At 43.8% G+C, this 19,564-nt stretch overlaps 2 protein-coding genes across 3 annotated transcripts; one reads left to right on the top strand and one right to left on the bottom strand.

Moving 5' to 3' along the window:
* Positions 1 to 2,181: 2,181 nt before the first annotated feature.
* On the top strand, positions 2,182 to 11,858 carry crybgx (crystallin beta gamma X). Its single transcript, XM_085455765.1, has 6 exons — positions 2,182 to 2,240; positions 2,687 to 2,735; positions 8,054 to 8,175; positions 9,103 to 9,238; positions 11,499 to 11,638; positions 11,726 to 11,858. The coding sequence occupies exons 1-6, from the start codon at positions 2,197 to 2,199 to the stop codon at positions 11,856 to 11,858; spliced, it is 624 nt and encodes a 207-aa protein (XP_085311891.1). The 5' UTR covers positions 2,182 to 2,196.
* Positions 11,859 to 15,111: 3,253 nt separating this feature from the next.
* On the bottom strand, positions 15,112 to 17,731 carry ccnb2 (cyclin B2). 2 transcript variants are annotated; one of them, XM_085462520.1, is made up of 8 exons: positions 17,528 to 17,731; positions 17,261 to 17,377; positions 16,626 to 16,898; positions 16,398 to 16,556; positions 16,088 to 16,324; positions 15,782 to 15,922; positions 15,602 to 15,712; positions 15,112 to 15,524 (listed from the first exon to the last, which is right to left on the bottom strand). In XM_085462520.1, the coding sequence occupies exons 1-8, from the start codon at positions 17,549 to 17,551 to the stop codon at positions 15,423 to 15,425; spliced, it is 1,164 nt and encodes a 387-aa protein (XP_085318646.1). In that variant the 5' UTR covers positions 17,552 to 17,731; the 3' UTR covers positions 15,112 to 15,422. The 2 variants fall into 2 exon arrangements, with proteins under 2 accessions (XP_085318646.1, XP_085318648.1); XM_085462522.1 differs by having other exon boundaries at positions 17,261 to 17,374.
* Between the last annotated feature and the right edge of the window lie 1,833 nt (positions 17,732 to 19,564).

The following is a 19,564-nucleotide window of genomic DNA, read 5'->3' as shown; positions in this document are numbered from 1 at the left end:
TACACTAATCCTACTCATATTTTGGAACGGCACAAAGGACTTTTTTGGAAAAAATATAAATACCTTTTGATTTTCTTTGTACCCTCGTGAATAATTAAAAAACAAACAAACATATTAGGGTAGGATTAGGTTTGTCACCAGTGATGACATAGACCTCATAGGGTTAATGGCAGTAATGTGTGGGATGGCAGCTGCTGCAAGGCTTCAGTCTGCTCTGAACTATACAGGATGGAATATCACAGAACATGCATAAATGTTTAAGTAAAACAAAGACTCAGAAACTTACACTCAGGTGTCAGGTGTCCACAGGTTTTGAGTAAAATCATCCTAATTCAACCCCAAACCTCAGGATCATTTAAATATCCACTGAAAAAAGTTACATATCCACCGAAACACCCAGTCATTGTCAGAAGAGCCTAGTTTCATTTCAGCCAGCTGTAGGACACACTGACACAAAATGCTATCAGAGACAGAAAATAAGCCAACTTGTCCAACACGGTTAGGATGACTGACATTTCAAGCTGCTAAATCTTTTCAAGGATGTGGAAGATTTTAAAAAGTAAGAGTGGGGAAGAAATACAAAATTGCCCTTAATTCCTGTGCTGTTTCTTTCCCTATACTTTCCCCTTTGCTCAGCCTGTGTCGCCCCAACCACCTCACTCAGAACCACATATAGATGTCTGACCTGCTGCATTTGTCTCAGTTGGAAACTGCTCCAAAATGCAAGAAAAGTCTCCAAGCTTCTCCACCTGATCAGTGTTCGCCAGCGTTACTAGCTGGTTCGCTGCCAATGGTAACAAAAACAAAACCGAGTCGAGTATCCAGGACATTTTCTGCTATTCATCAGCACATGTACAGCAACCCCCACCCCACCAGACGCACACTGAATACCTCTCCATTTGAAAGCAGTGAAGTGTGAGCATAAAGCTTTTGCTGGGGCCAACAGATCTTTTTGAAAAGGAGGGATTTTGACACTGTAAGCAAAGTTAATGGCAGAGAGCATAATTTGTTTGCAAAACACATCAGAAGATATTAAAAAAGTTATCTGCTGGATGTGACTACTGGTTAAACCTCTATTTGGCAGCAGTAATGTTTATTGGGTTAGTTTGTCTCTGGCGTAGCTGAGTACAATACTCAGGTGGGGAAGAATTTCAGTACAATCTTCCTGATAGATGTGCTTCAGCTCGGCCACATGTTTTTTCTTGATGCATCCTCCAGCTTCAGCTGATGTTTCGGCCAACTCAGCGTTATTGTTTTAGCTTCATACGACCACTAGCCCATTACAGCTATGTAAGGGTAGGGTCTGTGGTAGTACCGTCTATATTAGTGTCCCAATGCTGAATTATTATGATCATTATTGCCATTGAAGTCAAACATTCATTAATTTAGAAAATACAGGAAATAATCAGTCAACATTTTCATATGATAACCTTCTATTAGGTAAAACAGCTTGCTAGAGCACATGAGTGATGAAGGTAAAGGTTAGGTACTGGTTCCACTGGGACAGGCCTTTCCATGACCTGCTGTGACTCAAGAACATTACCAAAATCCACCACTTGATTCAGATCCAGTCTGAAATGAATAAGTTCTTAATTTTCCCATGATTCCCACTCTAGCTAGATTCAGGAATACAAAGTGTGGTCATTTTTCTTGGAGTTCTGAAACCAGAAGGTGAAACAATCAGAACAATACCACGTTTTCATTACAGTCGGGTTTGCAGAGGTGACACTCGTATAGTAGAAGCTCACCAGCCTCAGGGTCATGACCACTTCAGTAAATACAGTGTGGTGGAGCGGGGCCCTGTACTAAGCATGAATACAGCCATTATCATAAGATGCTTTGTTTACAGAGCTTTGTTGAGAAATGCTGAAATGTTCAGAACTAAAACTGTTGGCACTGCACTCTCACTTTATGTTTGGGTGCTGAAGCTGTGCTCTCTGCTTGTTGTGTTTGCGTTCACGCATCTGTTTCACTTGCTCGCTCTATGTGCATTTGTATATTGTTGTTGTTTTTTAGTGCACTGCATGTGGTTGCAGTGTTTGCGCCTGTGGAAAAAGGAGACAACATGGGTTTAGCATATCAAAGGCACAAGGGCCCCAACGACTGTTACAGAAATGTTTTGAGATTTCTAGCACTTGTCCGCTCACCTCAGCTGGCCATATTTAAGGGGCTTTATTGTAGCCTCGCAGAGCTGACATGAACATCTTTACTAAGGTCCCAGGATTAGTCCAACAAACCAGGTATGTTGAGAGTGCCCTACTCTGGCCACAGTCCACAGAGCAAGACACCCACCAGTGTTATTGAGGTGGGTGGGCCTGTGGCTTTACAGCCAGTTTCTCCTGATTATCATGCTGTGCTCTCTGTGATGCCTCCAACACCAGTTTCCCAAAATCACCTGGAGAGTGATGAAGGCTGTATGCACACATACTGTCTCGCATTTTAAAGTGCCAGATGATAGCGCTAATCCAAATTAATCTGAAGCATGAAACTAATTTGATGTAAGAGTTGGAAATAGAAATAAACACTGCAGTGATTTTTTTTTTTTTAAAGACATTTTCAAAGGCTAAAGTCTTGACTTTTGGTTCCAGACCACAGACTGGGGAGTTTCTTTGATCGCTGTAGTTTATGTCTTGATTATTACATGTGTGTGTATATATAATTCATTCAAAGTTTTCTGTATCTACAGCAAGCTGGGGTCTGTGCTCCAACGTGCCTTCTACGGGTCCAGTGGGAGGGTGAGTCAAATAATTACTTAGTTACTTTGTCAAAGTATAGATGGGTTTCCTAATATAAAGTGACTAGAATTTAAAAAATGAGTCAATCTGTGACACATAATTTGAATTGTCAAGTTAATTAGTAACTATTCTGATAATTGAGAAATCATGTTAGTAATTTTCACACCAAAAGAAAAAAAATGGTCGACTTAACCTTCACCTAACATATAAACCCACATATTTCAGTTTAAGAGAGCATAATGTTATTTTTATACAAAAATTAGCTTAAAGGCATACCTTTCAAAATTCTTTAAGACATTTAAAATCTTAGCATCACATCTTACATCACTTTATCAAAAATAAACAAATCAACAAAAATCATTTATGATTTGACTTGGTGTTGTTTAAATCAAACAAACTTCATCCATCCCTGCATACGTTTTCTTCTGCTTATCCGGGGCTGGGTTGCAGGGGCAGCAGCCTAAACAGAGAAGCCCAGACATCTCTCTCTCTCCCCGGCCACCTCCTCTAGCTTGTCCGGGTTAACACCAAGGCGTTCCCAGGCCAGCCGAGAGATAAAATCTGTCCAGCGTGTCCTGGGTCTGCCCCGGGCCTCTTCCCACTGGGACATGCCCAGTACACCACACCCAGGAGGCGCCCAGGAGGCATCCTGGAGGCATCCTTTGACATGGCTACCCAGATGGCTGAATTCCTCACCCTGTCTCTAAGGGAGAGGCCAGCCTCCCTGAGGGACATGGTCGAATGCCTTCTCCAAGTCCACAAAACACATGTAGACTTGTTGGGCAAACTCCCATGAACCATCAAGTATCCTCGAGAGGACAAAGAGCTGGTCCAGTATTCCACGACCGAGATGAAAACCGCATTGTTCCTCCATCTGTTAGTCAACCGAGGTTTGGCTAATGGATGGACTCTCCTTTCCAGACTTTGGCTGTAGGAGAGGCTGAAGAGTGTGATCCCCCTCTGGTTGGAGCATGATGGTTCCCTTCACCTCTGCTGTCCACCATCTGGTTTGGGGGTTATCATTAATGGAGTAGCTCCAGCAATCGAGGTGCTGAACATGGTCCATTCAGACTCAATGTCCCCAGTCTCTCTTGGAATAGTGTTGAAGCTCAGCCAAATGTGGGCATTTAAGATCTCGCATTGTCTGCTAGGTGTTCCCAGCGCAGCCTCATTGACAGCGCAGCCTCCCCCGCCACCTGATCAAACCTACTATAAGGTGGTGATCAGTTGACAGCTCACCACCTATCTTCACCCAAGTGTTCAGAACATGCGGCTGCAAATCTGATGATACGACTACAAAATCCAGAATCGACCTGCGGCCTAGAGTGTCCTGGTGCTATGTGCACTTATGGACACCCTTATGTTCGAATATGGTGTTCGTTATGGACAAACTGTGGTTTGCACAGAAATCCAGTAACAAAACACCACTTGGGTTCAGATCTGGCAGGCTGTTCCTCCCAGTCAGGGCCTTCCAGGTCTCTCTGTCACATGAGTGCTGAAGTCTCCGAGTAGGATGACAGAGTTCTCAGGTAGAGCACCCTCAAGCACCCCGGCCAAGGTACTCCAAAAAGACCCGGTACTCTACATGTATATATATATATATAACACCCAGCACGCCCCTGCGGGCGGTTTATCCTTCAAGCTCGGGTCCTCTACCAGAGGCCTGGGAGCTTGAGGGTCCTGCAGTATCTTAGCTGTTCCCAGGACTGCGCTCTTCTGGACAGAGATCTCCGATGTTATTCCCGGGATCTGCTGGAGCCACTCGCCTAGCTTGGGAGTCACCGCACCTAGTGCTCCGATTACCACGGGGACCACCGTTACCTTCACCCTCCACATCCTCTCGAGCTCTTCTCTGAGCCCTTGGTATTTCTCCAGCTTCTCGTGTTCCTTCTTCCTGATATTGCTGTCATTCGGAACCGCTACATCGATCACTACGGCCGTCTTCTTCTGTTTGTCTACCACCACTATGTCCGGTTGGTTAGCCACCACCATTTTGTCCGTCTGTATCTGGAAGTCCCACAGGATCTTAGCTCGGTCATTCTCCACCACCCTTGGGGGCATCTCCCATTTTGACCTCGGGACTTCCAGGTTATACTCGGCACAGATGTTCCTGTACACTATGCCGGCCACTTGGTTATGGTGTTCCATGTATGCCTTGCCTGCTAGCATCTTGCACCCTGCTGTTATGTGCTGGATTGTCTCTGGGGCATCTTTACACAGCCTGCACCTGGGGTCTTGCCTGGTGTGATAGACCCCAGCCTCTATGGATCTTGTACTCAGAGCTTGTTCTTGTGCTGCCATGATTAGTGCCTCTGTGCTGTCTTTCAGTCCAGCTTTGTCCAGCCACTGGTAGGATTTCTGGATATCAGCCACCTCCTCTATCTGCCGGTGGTACATACCGTGCAGGGGCCTGTCCTTCCATGATGGTTCCTCGTCTCCCTCCTCTTTCTTGGGTTTCTGCTGCCTGAGGTATTCACTGAGCACTCGGTCAGTTGGGGCCATCTTCCCAATGTATTCTTGGATGTTCCTTGTCTCATCCTGGACTGTGGTGCTGACACTCACCAGTCCCCGGCCCCCTTCCTTCCGCTTAGCGTACAGCCTCAGGGTGCTGGACTTGGGGTGAAACCCTCCATGCATGGTAAGGAGCTTTCTTGTCTTTATGTCAGTGGCTTCTATCTCCTCCTTTGGCCAGCCTATTACCCCAGCAGGGTACCTGATCACGGGCAGGGCGTACGTGTTGATGGCCCAGATCTTGTTCTTACCGTTCAGCTGACTCCTCAGGACTTGCCTGACCCTCTGCAGGTACTTGGTGGTTGCAGCCTTTCTAGCGGCCTCTTCATGGTTCCCATTTGCCTGCGGGATCCCCAGGTACTTGTAACTGTCCTCTATGTCTGCAATGTTGCCTTCTGGTAGTTCAATCCCCTCAGTTCTGACTACCTTCCCTCTCTTTGATACCATCCGACTACACTTCTCCAGTCCGAACGACATTCCAATGTCATTGCTGTATAGCCTGGTAGTGTGGATCAGTGAATCGATGTCTCGTTCACTCTTGGCATACAGCTTGATGTCATCCATGTACAGGAGGTGGCTGACAACTGCTCCGTTCCGTAGTCGGTATCCGTAGCCAGTCTTGTTAATGATCTCACTGAGGGGGTTCAGGCCTATGCAGAACAGCAGTGGGGACAGAGCATCTCCTTGGTAGATCCCGCACTTGATGGTGACTTGTGCTATGGGCTTGGAGTTGGCCTCTAGTGTTGTACGCCACATCCCCATTGAGTTCCTGATGAAGGCTCTTAGGGTCCCATTGATCTTGTACAATTCTAGGCATTCCAGTATCCAGCTGTGGGGCATTGAGTCATAGGCCTTCTTGTAATCAATCCAGGCAGTGCACAGGTTTGTCAGTCTGGTCTTGCAGTCTCGGCTGATTGTTCTGTCTACCAGTAGCTGGTGTTTTGCGCCTCTGGTATTCTTGCCAATTCCTTTCTGTGTCCCGCTCATGTATTGACCCATGTGCCTGTTCATCTTAGCCGATATGATGCCCGACAGGAGCTTCCATGTAGTACTGAGGCAGGTTATTGGTCGGTAGTTGGAGGGGACCGGTCCCTTCTTGGGGTCCTTGGGGATCAGGACCGTCCGACCTTCGGTTAGCCATTCCGGGTGTCTCTCGTTAACTAGCAGCTGGTTCATTTGTGCTGCCAGACGCTCGTGGAGTGCAGTCAGCTTCTTCAGCCAGTAGGCGTGAACCATGTCGGGCCCTGGTGCTGTCCAACTCTTCATACTGGAGACCCTTTCTTGGATATCTGCCACTGTGATGGTTACTGGACCCTGTTCAGGGAGGTCGCTGTGGTCTGCCCTCAGATCCTCTAGCCACTGAGCATTGCCGTTATGGGTTGCATCCTTCTCCCATATGCTCTTCCAGTATTGCTCCGTCTCCAGCCTTGGTGGTGCTGTTCTCTTATTGTTCCCTTGCCACTGAGAGTACACCTTTGCTGGTTCTGTGGAGAACAGCTGGTTTATTCTCCTGCCTTCTATCTCTCTGGTGTACCTCCTCAAGCGGCTGGCCAAGGCTGTGAGTCTTTGCTTGGCAGTTTCCAAGGCCTCAGGTATGGACAGCTTGCTGTATTTCTTAGGCACCTTATTTGTCGCACCTTGCTGCAACTCCGTTAGTTGGCTAACCTCCCTCCGTGCTACTTTGATCTTGCCCTCTAGCCTCCTTCTCCATGGAGGGTACTGCCCCTTGTCGCTGTTCAACTTGTAGCCAAGCATCTCACTGATCACTGCTGCCGTATTGTAGATCAGCTTGTTAGTGTCGGTAATCGTGGTTGTAGGTATTGCCCGTAGTGCTGCATTAACATCATCTAGCAGACCTTCTGAGGGTACTTCACGTAATCTTGGTAACCGGCTACGGGGGATCCAGGTTTCAAGCTTGGCCATGATCCTATTTTTCAGGTCAGTTCCTCTCGCACTCAACGATCCTTCTCCTATCGCACTTGGGGCTATGTACCCAATCTCGGGTGGGGGTGATGATATCGCCCCCCTGACCTGGCGTCCTGACTCCTCCTTGCCGTAGCATTTGTGTTGTACCTCGTCAATCTCTAGCTGTGAGAGCAGTCCCTTCTTTCGAATGTTGGAATACTGAGCTACTAGTTGTTTCGCCGTCATTGTGGATGTTGGGTATCGAAGAATCCATATATATACATATATATATATATATATACATATATATATATATATATATATATATATATATATATATATTAGCTTGACTTGGCATAAAAACTGGATTCAGGGAGGAATGTCTGTCCTTTGGCTCTATTGGAACTTTGTATCTCTATGTAAAACTGATCAATCGATCTGTTTCATCTTGGTTGTTTAGCATCTTCACTAAAAAAAAACCACGAAAACCACAATTTGTTTCTTTAGGAATTAAGTGGTTATAAAAAAAAAAGCCAGAAACCTCTATAAAATCAGCTTATTTGAGTCACATATTTTCAGACAGTCTTCTGTGAAAATTTCCATTCCCAGTACAAAAACCTCAGATGGTTCTGACAGCCAGATAATAGCTGCTTGTTTACTGTTAGCTCAATAAAATATTCAAAAATTGAAAGATGTGTTCATGTCAGACTAAAAAGCTACTCACACAGGAGCCTCACAGACAGGTTATGCTGCCACAAAGTCTAAAACTTGGTATACATGTGTAATATTTGTCAAATATCTCCTAATAAGGAATACCTCCATTTCATGCAGGCTTCCTATGTTTGATGCTTTTTGGTTTGGGGTAAACTGTAACCATATTTTTGTGCTGCGGCTGCTCTCAGGTGACCCTTTTTGAACAGCGAAACTTTGCTGGCAGAAAGCTGGACCTGAGCTCCGACTGCACCAGGGTCAGTGACAAGAACTTCCCAGAGAGATGTAACTCTGTCCAGGTGGAGAGTGGAGCGTAAGTCTACTTAAAACAGGCAGCAGGCCACTGATGCACGCTCTGCTGTCTAAGGTTATCCAAAAAGCAGATGAAAGCATCTACAGTGGTGTGAAAAACTACTTTCCTATGTCTTGTATGTTTATCACATTTAAATGTTTCAGAGCAGCAAACAAATTTAAACATTAGACAAAGTAAACACAAAATGCAGTTTCTAAATGAAGGCGTTTATGATTAAGGGGGGGGGGGGGGGGAATCCAAACCTAACAGCTCTGTGTGAAAAAGTGATTGCTGTCTAAACCTAATAACTGGTTGGGCCACCCCTAGCAGCAACAACTGCAATCAAGCGTTTGTGATAACTGGCAATGAGTCTTTTACAGCAGTGTGGAGAAATCTTGGCCTACTCGTCCTCACAGAATTATTGTAATTTAGCTAAACTGGAGGGTTTTTGAGCATGAACCTCCTTTTTAATGACATGCCACAGCATCTCAGTTGGATTCAGGTCAGGACTTTGATTAGTCTACTCCTATATGGCCACTCCAAGTCTTCATTTTAATTTTCTTCAGCCATTCAAAGGTGGACTCGCTGGTGTGTTTTGGATCCTGCTGCAGAAACCAAGTGCGCTTCAGCTTGAGGTCCAGACAGATGGCCAGACATTCCCTCTCGGGATGTTGTGATAGCAGAATTCATGGTTCCACATTACCACAGCAATTCTTTTAGTTCCTGAGGCAGCAAACAAGCCCATTTAGCCCACTTTTTCACACCACTGTATATCTGCGGCCTTCAATAAACAGACACTAAAAGCAAATGAAATCAAAATGATGTTTAATCACTGTTTAGAGCCTATTTGAATCTAAAACAACATTTCAAACATATTTTTATTTTAGCTTTGTTGTTGTTTTTGCCTTTGCCACATTGATTTTTGACTCTCTCTCTTCTCATTTAAAGATGGGTGGGTTATGAGCATGAAAACTTCCGGGGACGTCAGTACCTATGGGACATGTCAGACAGGGGCGAGTACAACTGCTACGATAGGTGGTGTGCCCAAGTGGACCACATCTCCTCTGTCCGTGCTGTCAAACAGGTGGAACACAGAAACGCACACTAGTTACAGAACATACAGATCTTCTTCTGTCTCGACCTTTTTAAAGAAGCGCTCTCAACATGCAGTATGCGCTCCATATCTGCTGTACTGCTGACAAGCAACTGAATAAAAGAGATAAAATAGTTTACAGAAATACATCAGAGCTATTTATGGTGGATTCCAGGATTAAAACAGATTGTTTTGGTCTTAATAATTATGCAGACATTTTACTTGTTTTTGTGAAGAATGACTAATGCACAGTGCTAATGTCATAGAAGATGGTATTTTTCTACATCCAAAGACAATGTGTTGGTAAATAATGTATATTGAGCTAACTTTGTGATGAACAAAAAAGCAGCTTAATAGTTACATAATAAGTAATTTAAAGTAATTACATTTTGATTATTCTAATACATAATGTTTTAATATTTTTTGGTTTAGCAAAAGTCATACTAAAAAGATTTTATCTGTGGTTATTTCTAAAGATATACTCCAGTATTCAGCGGCACTTTGTCTCACCATTTTACAAATTTGTATTTAAAAAATTGCAGCATTAGAAGAAAACTTACAAAAGAAGAAATCAGCCTTAACAACAGTGTGCTGGTTCTCTCAGTCCACAGACACCAGCTAACCAGCTTTAGTGGGAATGGTTGTCTGTTAATTCAATTCAATTTCAATTTGTTTTTCTTTTAACCTTATCTGTTATTTCACAATAACAGTGGCCTCACAGCGGTAGATAAAGACCCTAAATTGTTGGAAAGAAATCCCCAGCAATCACATGACACCCATAAGCAAGCAATCGGCAACAGTGGCAAGTGAACACTTCCTTTTAACAGGAAGAAAGCTCCAGCAGAAAATCTGAGCTCGCTGGTTGGGGATGAGGAGGGAAAGAAGAGAACCGAGTGACAAAAGACACACTATGGGAGAGAGAGTCAGTTTTTAATAACTGCTAATTAAATACAGTAAGTTGTGTTGTATAAAGACACAGTGAGTCAAAATAGATGAGCGAACAAGAAACCTTCAGTGTATCATGGAAAGCGCCCCCACAGCCTCTTTGCAGCATAACTAAAGAATGGTTCAGGCTCACTGAGCCCAGTCGTATAGATCAGTGAGCCTTCAGCTTTCAGGCCCCTCTTCAGTTTGGATTCAGCAGACAGACTGTCTCAAAAATTTTCCTTTTTGCTGGATCAGGTGACCCTGCATCCTCCCTTAGGTATGCTGCCATAGGTGTAGGCTGCTGGGGGATTCCCATGATGCATTGAGTTTTTCTTCTTCAGTCCCCTTTCTCTGTATGTATTACTGTAAGGTCTGCCTTACAATATAAAGCACCTTGAGGCGACTGTTGTTGTGATTTATATAAATAGAATAGAATAGAAGTGATCCAGACCTGACTATATGCTGTATCGAAAGGAAAGTTTTGAGCCTAATCCTGAAAGTAGAGAGAATGCATGTCTCTTGAATCCAAACTGGGAGCCAAATCCATAGTAAAGAAGTCGAATAGCTGAAGGCTCTGCTTTCCATTCTACTTTTAAAACTAGAAAGCACCAGTAAGCCTGCAGTCTGACAACAAAGTGCCGTGTTCAGATAGCACAGTCCTATAGCTCTTTAAGATATGACTGGGCTTGATTATTTAGGATTTTGTATGTGAGAAAAAGGATTTGAAATTTAATTCTAAATTTAACAGGAAACCAATGAAGGGAAGCTAAAATTGGCGAAATATGGTCTCTGTAGTTCTTGCTGTAGTGTTCTCAATCACCTGAAGGCTTTTAAGGGAGATTTTAGAGCAATCTGATAATGAAGTACATTATCCAGCCTAGAAGTAATAAATGCATGAAGCAGCTTTTCAGGGTGTTTCTGATTTTAGCAATATTACACAAGTAAATCAAAGCAATTGTAAATATTTTTTAATGTTCTTTCTGAAGGATATGATCAAAATAACTTAGGTTCTTCCTGTTTATAGGTTATAGATGGACAATTGTGAACCACTGGACTGGAGTGCTGTTTTAGCACCTTATCTGCTGATTGAACGTGTATGTTGTAGTGTAATGTAATCCACCTCAGGTCATTAGCCAGTACATAACATTTATCTCAGTCTCCAAAGTTTCATGTTATCTTAAAGTAATTAGTAATCCAATATGATTAAAACTTTCGATTTCAACAGCAGTATAGCTTATTCAAAAATGCAGGAGCCATTAAACAAATACATTCAAAAACACACACACACATACACTCAACAGTTGTGTATTTCTGTGACTTCTAGGACAACAACCCTGCCAGAGCTCAGCTGTTTGAACGAGCTGGTTTCTCTGGTAAGAAGATGGAGCTCCAGGATGACATCCCCAACCTTATGAGCCGCTACAGCCTCAACAGAGTAGCCTCCATTCGTGTGCTCGGAGGAGCGTGAGTGATTAAACGAGTGAAGCCTTTGGACTTTGAGCAGTGTAACTAGTATCCTACCAGAGATCTAACCTTCCTCTGTGTATACAGGTGGGTGGTGTATCAGGAGCCCAACTACAGAGGACCCCACTACATCCTGGAGAAGCGTGATTACAACAACTTCTCTGACTGGGGCAGCCAGAACAGCACCATTGGCTCCATGCGGAGAGTTCGCTTCAACTGAACACCAACTCTGAGCTATTGACATTGCGCCCATGAAATTTGTCAGCTTTATATACAAACATTTACATATTTTTAGTAATAAATTGTTAAAAGGCAAATGTTTTTGGTATTTATTCTTCATAATTTATTACTTTTAATAAAAGACATATGGGTTTTCGAAATGTAAAGAATTTGTAACCGATGGGTAATCGATGGTTGTGCCCTAATACCAGAGACATAATAAGTCAGCAACATGACACTCAATTGAAATCTATAGAATTCCATAACATAAAAGATGGTGGTAGAAGTATAACATCTGTGATCAAAAAACTTCTCTAAGCTTAAATGTTTGAAAAAGCAACCCTAATTATTATGACATGTATTGATGTTTTGCAGACACACAGAGGATAACCATATCATATTAACTTGTTTGGCATTTTGGACATAGGACAGTCATAGTGTGAATGTAGGATCAAGCGAATAAGGCCCCAGTCACACTGGCCTAGAGACTGATGTGCAACTCAGCCACCAGTCATTAGGAAAAAGTGTTGCTTTGAGTGCTTGCAGGACGTTGATGGCACTTGCAGGAAAAATGGCGACTAAAGTCCCAGTAACACAGGTCTACAGACCAGTCAGTCATCACCCCCGGCAACCACTGTTTGGCAAAAACGTCCTTGTTATTTTTTGAGTGTCTAACACAGCATATTACTTTGGTCATAAACTGAATGGAAGACATGTGGATTCAGCTACTCTCTAAGCTGTAGCGAAACTGTGATTCAACACATGAATGGCCTGAGGATAAAAACTCCTCTTGAGCCTCTCCGTTTTTGTTCGGATGGTGCGGAACCTTTCAGAAGCTGGAACAGTTCATTGCTGGGATGGGACGGGTCCTTCAAAATCTGAGTTGCTCCAGTCCAGCATCTCCTGATGTAAATCTCCTGTAGGGAAGGGAGAGCAGTCCTGCAGCAGTGTTCTGCCATACAGATCACTCTCTAAAGAGCTTTTTATTTTCAAGACAGCTGTTTCCATACCGGGATGTGATGTTCTGTATGAGGATGCTCTCCACAGCGCCTGTATACAAAGTCCTGAGGATCACTGGAGAGACTCTGAACTTCCTCAGTTGTCAGAGGTGGTACAGGCACTGCCTAGCCTTTTTGGTCTGGGCCTGAATGTGGGCAGACCATGTCAGGTCTGAGCAGATGTGGACACTGAGATACTTGAAGGACTGCACCCTCTCCACTGGAGCTCCATTGATGATAATGGGCTTGTAGTCTCTGTGCTGACCCCTTCTGAAGTCCACCATCAGCTCCTTGGTCTTGCCGACGTTCAGCTGGAGGTGGTTGTCCCGGCACAATGATGCCAGATTCTTCACTTCATGTAGGCCGTCTCATCGTTGTTGGAGATGGCACCCAACACCACTGTGTCGTCAGCGAACTTCACAATGGTGTTGGAGCCGTGGGTGGCCACACAGTCTGAAGTGTAGAGGGAGTAGAGCAGTGGTGAGAGGACACATCCCTGAGGTGCTCCTGTGTTGATGGTGATGCTGTCAGAGATGCACCCACCCTCACCACCTGAGTTCTGCCAGTGAGGAAGTCAAACACCTATGCACACAGACAGCTGTTGAGTCCTAGATCCCTCAGCTTTGTGAACAGTCTACCGGGCACTATTGTGTTGAACGCTGAGCTGTAATCAACAAACAGCATTATCACATAGTTACCCTGTTTCTTGTCCATGTGGCTAAGGGTGGTGTGCAGGACGTGGGCGATGGCGTCCTCCGTGGATCTGTTGGGTCGGTAGGTAAACTGGAGTGGATCTGTGATGTTTGGGATGGAGGAGGAGATGGTTTTCTTCAACAGCCTCTCGAACACCTTCATAACCACCGAGGTCAGCGCAACTGGCCGGTAGTCATTCAGGCATGAGGGCTTGTTGTTCTGGGGACAGGGATGATGGTAGATCCCTTGAAGCATGTGGGGACCACAGACTTCAGAAACAACTTTTACTTCTTTGCTTCGAGTTTGTGTCGTACTTTAAGGTTTACTATTGCTCGGCTAATGATATATGCAGAAAAACATGAAAAATTGCAGGTAACTGTGGCAATTTTTCATCAACTACAGCATTCACTAGGCTTTTGGTACAGTATTATCTTTACAACCGATTCCATCCAGTGATAGCCAGAAACCTCCACTAATCAGGGAATACAATTTTTTTTCCTAACAATCTGTCAATGTATCATGTCTTTAGTGGACATCTCTTGAGTAATGTGTGCATGACATCACATGAGTAACCTCCGAAGCATTGCAAAAACTCCACTGATGTTGGTTGCACTGGCTGACAGAACATCTGATGTGGTTTGCACATTTAAACACAGGATCCAGAAAGCCATTCCAAAAGGTATATGGTGATGGTGAGGATTTAGTACATGAAGAACCGAAGATAATATCAACTTTAAGTAAATACAGACCATTGGTGTAGCACAACCATACGTTTAGGTGAAGAAATATCCATTTACATTGCATGGTAATCAGATATAAGGTTAAACGGAGTCTTCTTAAAGTAGAGGTTCTTTGTTCTCAGTTTGGCAGTAAAGAGTTAAAAGGCCTAACAGGCCAATAGGGTGGAGTTATTTAGACTCCTGGGTGTGTTTAACAAACTGACAAGAAATGTATGCTGATGTATTGAAGTTGGAAAATGGCTTAGAATTTGTGATGTTAAGCTTATTATATTAACATTGTGTCAATTTCCTACTGCTTATCCAGGTCACAGGGCTTAAGAAATGAGGCTCCCTTTGGTCTGCAGAGAAGCCTTCATAAATTGCCACCTTGCTGTAGTGGAGCTGTTTGTGTGCTAGTGATGTCAGGAGCTGCATTGTTGGGGATAAACTGTCACAAAAAACAAAAAAAAAAAAAAACCCACAACATTCTTAAGTTTTAGCATGCAGTCCATTTAGGCTCTAATACCAGTTTCATGTCATCGCTACAGAAATGTGTTTGATAAGGACACACCCCCATTTTAGTTCAGTGCTCCAATGCAAACGTTATTCCACAAGACTTTTGTTTCACTTCCAGAACCAGCTGTTCTGATAGGCAGCGATATCTCCCCAGCTTCCACAATGAAGTCATTTGTGAGCCCTTTTACTGAGATGCATGCCAAGAACACAGTCAGGCTTTGCCTCATGTTTTCCACCCGTCTATGAAGACAAACCAAAAGTAGGTTATGATTTTTTTTTTTTTTTGGGGGGGGGGGGGGGGGAACCCACAAACACACTAAGACAAGAGTTAAAGTCTAAGAACCATCTAAAACTTTATTTCGATCTCCAACAAGGTACATTACATGCAGATGCAAAACTGTTTGCTGCCCAACAGGTATGTTTAATCATTCAATAGTTAAAATCTTCCACTGGTGGGAAGAAAAGAAAAAAAAAAGTTAGAGATTAGAAAAACTTTACTTCATAGAAGCAGTTTGTAGATCCTCTGGAAGCTGCACAACAACTTCTCAGCTTTTTCTTGGATATGCAGTTCAAGGTGCATTAGAAAAAAGCCAATACACATGGCTCAAATTCTCAGATCATAAAAAGAAAAAAGTTGAGTCAGAGTACAGCTGCTGCCATGTTCTTGACAATTGAAGATTTGAGCTGAGGAATGAGGCTGATCTTGAGAAGCTTGCTGCTCGAGTACTTTTTCCTCACAGCCTACAGAGACAGATCCTCAAGGTCAGTCTCTACTCACACATGATATGAGCTGGTGTATTTATTCTCAGCCAACTCACCTGGAACTTCGTTTTCCCTTCATTTACCAGCACAACATTTTTGGCAATGTGCTGCATGATGGGCTTCAGGTGGGCCTCGCCATAGGTAGAGTAGTGCTGCTGTGTGGGAGACTGATGGGAGGTCAATTAACAGCCAGCTTGAAGGAGCAAGATGTTCATAAAAAGTGACTTTAAACTTACCCAGGGTAGGCCGTCCAGCAGCAGCTGGGAGAGGCAGAGGGAAGCAGCAGCGACCTCAGAGGGCCTGTAGTGCACCATATTGTAGTCGAGCAGGGTCAGCTCCATCAGGTACTTGGCCAGCGTGTGTCTCTCCCCATCAGACTGATAAACATGCACGTCAAGGTTTAAGATTCTTACAGTTTCTCTAACACCTTAGCTGCCATTTTTCTTTAATACAGAGTGATACACATGCAAGTTATGAATTTGAGGCAGCCGATTCCTACACTGTTGAAGTCTTCTCCACATTAAATTCATAATGAAACTCACATTTGCCACCTTAGATGCCCGTCTGAGAAAGTGCAGTGGGAGAGGACGCCCCAGCTGAAATTTCAGGCCCTTCAGAATCTGCTGCTCCATCTCGAGAATCTGAGATTTTGTAAAGGCGTTGTCGGTTATGTAGGCAAAGTCGCCAACCTCTGGGGCATACATCTCCTCATACTTGCAGGCCACCAGCATGGCAGTCACACCGACAAGTTGCAGCTTCCTGCGAGACACTGGCTGGACCTGCAGCGTAACCAGAAGAAGCCTTTTAGATCCAGGTCACAAACCCATAGACAAGGCTGTTCAGAAACATCACCTGAAGAAAGCGGTCCAGAATGGCAACTGTGAGGTACAGAGTCTCCTGCAGCAGCTGGAACCTGGAGTGAACCTGGACCAGCCAGTCGATGAGAAGCGCTCGCATACCATCAGTGATTTCGTAGCCCTGCATGTAGTTTGCTCGTACTGTCTGCTGCAACTGAGAAGACAAACTGATGTAAGTCAGAGACGACAGCAGCTGGTGTCAGAAGGCAGGGGAAGAAACTACCTCCAGGTTGTGCAGATACTTGTAGATATCCTTCACATATTCTGAACAGAGCTGTGGCTGGTCTGCATCCTCCTCATCCACGTCCTGCACCGCAAGCAGTGCCTCAGAGAAAGCCAGGCACAACTCAGTCTCCTCCTTCATGGACACATCAGTTGCAGATTCCTCCAAAACCAAAGGAAGAGGCTCTGTAGCTGCTTGGACTGGTCGAACATCGGCAGGTTTAGCCACTTGGACACAAGATGGCTTGGCTGACACTTTTGTCTGTCCTGTTCTCTAAGGAAACACGTTTGGAATCATTACAGTTGGGAAATGCAACACGAGTCACTAATAAGACTTTCAGATTGGACAGGAATAAAATTGTTCAACTATTGCGACCTTCCCTTTTGCAAACCACTAAGGGGATTTCAGTCTGCTGCAAGGTTCTTGCTTTGGCTCAGCTAAACCAGTTGACAAGGTTTGTGTTTATTGCAAAAGACACAGACAGATGAAGTCTGGGTTGAAAGTCAGCCAGTAAAACTACTTCTAGTCTAGCAGGCATACCAATAAATCAGACCTCTATAAGACTTTATTGCCTGCTTACCAAGTGACTGCAAAGCAGACAAAATGAGTCAGGAACCAAACCAAGATGCTCTTACCTTTGTGACAGTCACTGTTGCGTTAAAGTTGGTAATCTCTCCGAGAGCTGCTCTCCTCGGACCCGCTGCTGCGGCGGCTTTCCCCGGTTTCTGCCGGTTCTCTGCGGTTAGGAGCTGCTAACGAGACAAACATGCACATTAAAAAGGCTTGACCGACTTTTCTACAGCGTGTTTAACATTACTGAAACGATAGCGTTATTATTGCAGCGCTAGCATCAACTAGCCAACAGCAGCGCTTCTCTAGCAAACAAAAGTCTTTTTACTCACCACAGCACGAACTTCCACAGACATGTTTACCGTGGGCAGCAACGAGGATACAGAGTGACCAAGAACAAGCAAAAGAGCATATAATTCAGACTAACAGAGGACAGTTTCCCAACAAAATCCGTAAACAGTTATTTCCGTAGCTAAACAACACAGCGACGAGCAGCTTTCAAATAGTTGTCCTCTAAATCTGATTGGATGTAGCGATTTCGTTCGGACGCTTGTGATTGGCTAGTGATTTCAGGTGGGAATTAAAGCCATATGAGCTTTTAAAGTGCTCGGTAACCTTATCTCACAGTCATCGCTTCATCTACAGTAATATAGCGCCAGATAGTAGATTTATAGCAAATGCTAAATAATACGTAAGCAAGTCTTATGCCTAAAGGCAACTGTTGTTAAAAACTGTGTATGAAAAGTCCCTGGTTTGGGACCTGACGAAGACACAAACCCCTGTGGGGCAACCCGCTGTAGCAATCCCTTTTACTGCTTTAGATTCCTTTTTTTAAAAATTATATTTTTATTAGTCATTTTGTTTTACATTCAGATAACAAAGAGTGTATTTGGTGGCTTGACAGTGTATACATAATGCAGTATGTTTAACTTACTTACATAAAGTACATCCATCCATCCATTCGCTTCCGCTTATCCTTTTCAGGGTCGCGGGGGGCGCTGGAGCCTATCCCAGCTGTCATAGGGCGAAAGGCGGGGTACACCCTGGACAGGTCGCCAGTCTGTCGCAGGGCTAACACATAGGGACAGACAACCATTCACACTCACATTCTCTCGCACATTCACACCTAGTGACAATTTGGATTAATCAATTAACCTATCCCCACAAGCTGCATGTCTTTGGACGGTGGGAGGAAGCCGGAGTACCCGGAGAGAACCCACGCAAACACGGGGAGAACATGCAAACTCCACACAGAAAGACCCCGGCCTGATGGTGGAATTGAACTCAGGACCTTCTTGCTGTGCGGCAACAGTACTAACCACCGTGCCACCGTGCTGCCTACATAAAGTACATCAATACATATTATGAAGTAGAGGGTCGACCTGACATTACATGAGAGATACACCAGTTTAGGGCTGGCCTTACATAAATTCAGGGCAGAGGGGGGACACAAAGATAATCCATTCATTCCATATTTTGTAGAATTTGTCTTCGAATTTTTAAGGAAAATGTCAATTTTTCCATTTTAAATATTTCAAAAACCACATTAAAGCAATACTTAGATGTTTGCTTTAGATTCCATTAATTTACCTTCTTACTATACTTTCATTCAATGTGAACATGGAAACACAAACAGCATCCATAGACACTACAAGCTGTCTGTAGGTAACTCTGCATGTCTGATTTGGCAGATATTGCAAAGAATCAGAATACTTTATTAATCCCAGACTATATTATGTGCTCACAGTTGCTCCAAGACAGTAAAAACCTTAAATTAAATAATACAATACTTTACTAATTTGGAAAAAAAAAAAAAGCTCTAATGTATATAATAGCTCAATTATAAATATCTCAGTATATAAGAAAAATTAAATATATAAGGTTGAAATTAAGCTGTACAGGATGTGCAATAGGGCATAACTATTACAGTGTGTACTGTGCATTAGATGGAGGAGTTGTGCAGGGAGATACCTACAGACAGGAATGATCTCCTGTGTCGTTCTGTGGTGCATTTGGGCAACGTAAGTCTCTCACTGAATGTGCTCCTGTGATAGGCCAGCACATCATGGAGCGGGTGGGTGGTCTTGCCCACCTTTGTCCTTGGACAACAGACCTGATAAGCCATGTTATGTGTATGTATGATCTGGCAATGTTCCAAACCGCCTAAACACGTTTATTGTGCACGAGGTGACTGCAGAGGAAAGTCTGTGACAAGCAACCTTTAAAAGTTCTCATTATTTCTGAATTTCCAAGAAAATATGAATGATTTTCAAGATGCCTTCAGACTCCACTGTGTTTTCCATGTGGGCCAGGCCACGTTTGACACAGAAATACATGCATTTTTATTAAATATTAAAGCTGCAACCCAA

Source organism: Copadichromis virginalis, linkage group LG1 (genome assembly GCF_057382275.1).
Source record: "Copadichromis virginalis isolate Kocher_CV1m ecotype Utaka linkage group LG1, C_Virginalis_male_GT1.1, whole genome shotgun sequence".
Taxonomy (NCBI): Eukaryota; Metazoa; Chordata; class Actinopteri; order Cichliformes; family Cichlidae; genus Copadichromis; species Copadichromis virginalis.
This window is presented reverse-complemented; position numbering and strand designations above follow the sequence as displayed.

What these genes read in the sequence shown, in the direction of transcription:
- crybgx (XM_085455765.1), top strand. Translation starts at nt 2,197, where the DNA reads ATGAACATCTTTACTAAGGTCCCAGGATTAGTCCAACAAACCAG. An exon ending in TCTACGGGTCCAGTGGGAGG is followed by an intron (nt 2,736 to 8,053) that starts GTGAGTCAAATA and finishes GGCTGCTCTCAG; the next exon opens with GTGACCCTTTTTGAACAGCG. An exon ending in ATTCGTGTGCTCGGAGGAGC is followed by an intron (nt 11,639 to 11,725) that starts GTGAGTGATTAA and finishes CTGTGTATACAG; the next exon opens with GTGGGTGGTGTATCAGGAGC.
- ccnb2 (XM_085462520.1), bottom strand. Translation starts at nt 17,551, where the DNA reads ATGTCTGTGGAAGTTCGTGCTGTG. An exon ending in CTGTGGAAGTTCGTGCTGTG is followed by an intron (nt 17,378 to 17,527) that starts GTGAGTAAAAAG and finishes TTGTCTCGTTAG; the next exon opens with CAGCTCCTAACCGCAGAGAA. An exon ending in AAGGGAAAACGAAGTTCCAG is followed by an intron (nt 15,525 to 15,601) that starts GTGAGTTGGCTG and finishes CTGTCTCTGTAG; the next exon opens with GCTGTGAGGAAAAAGTACTC.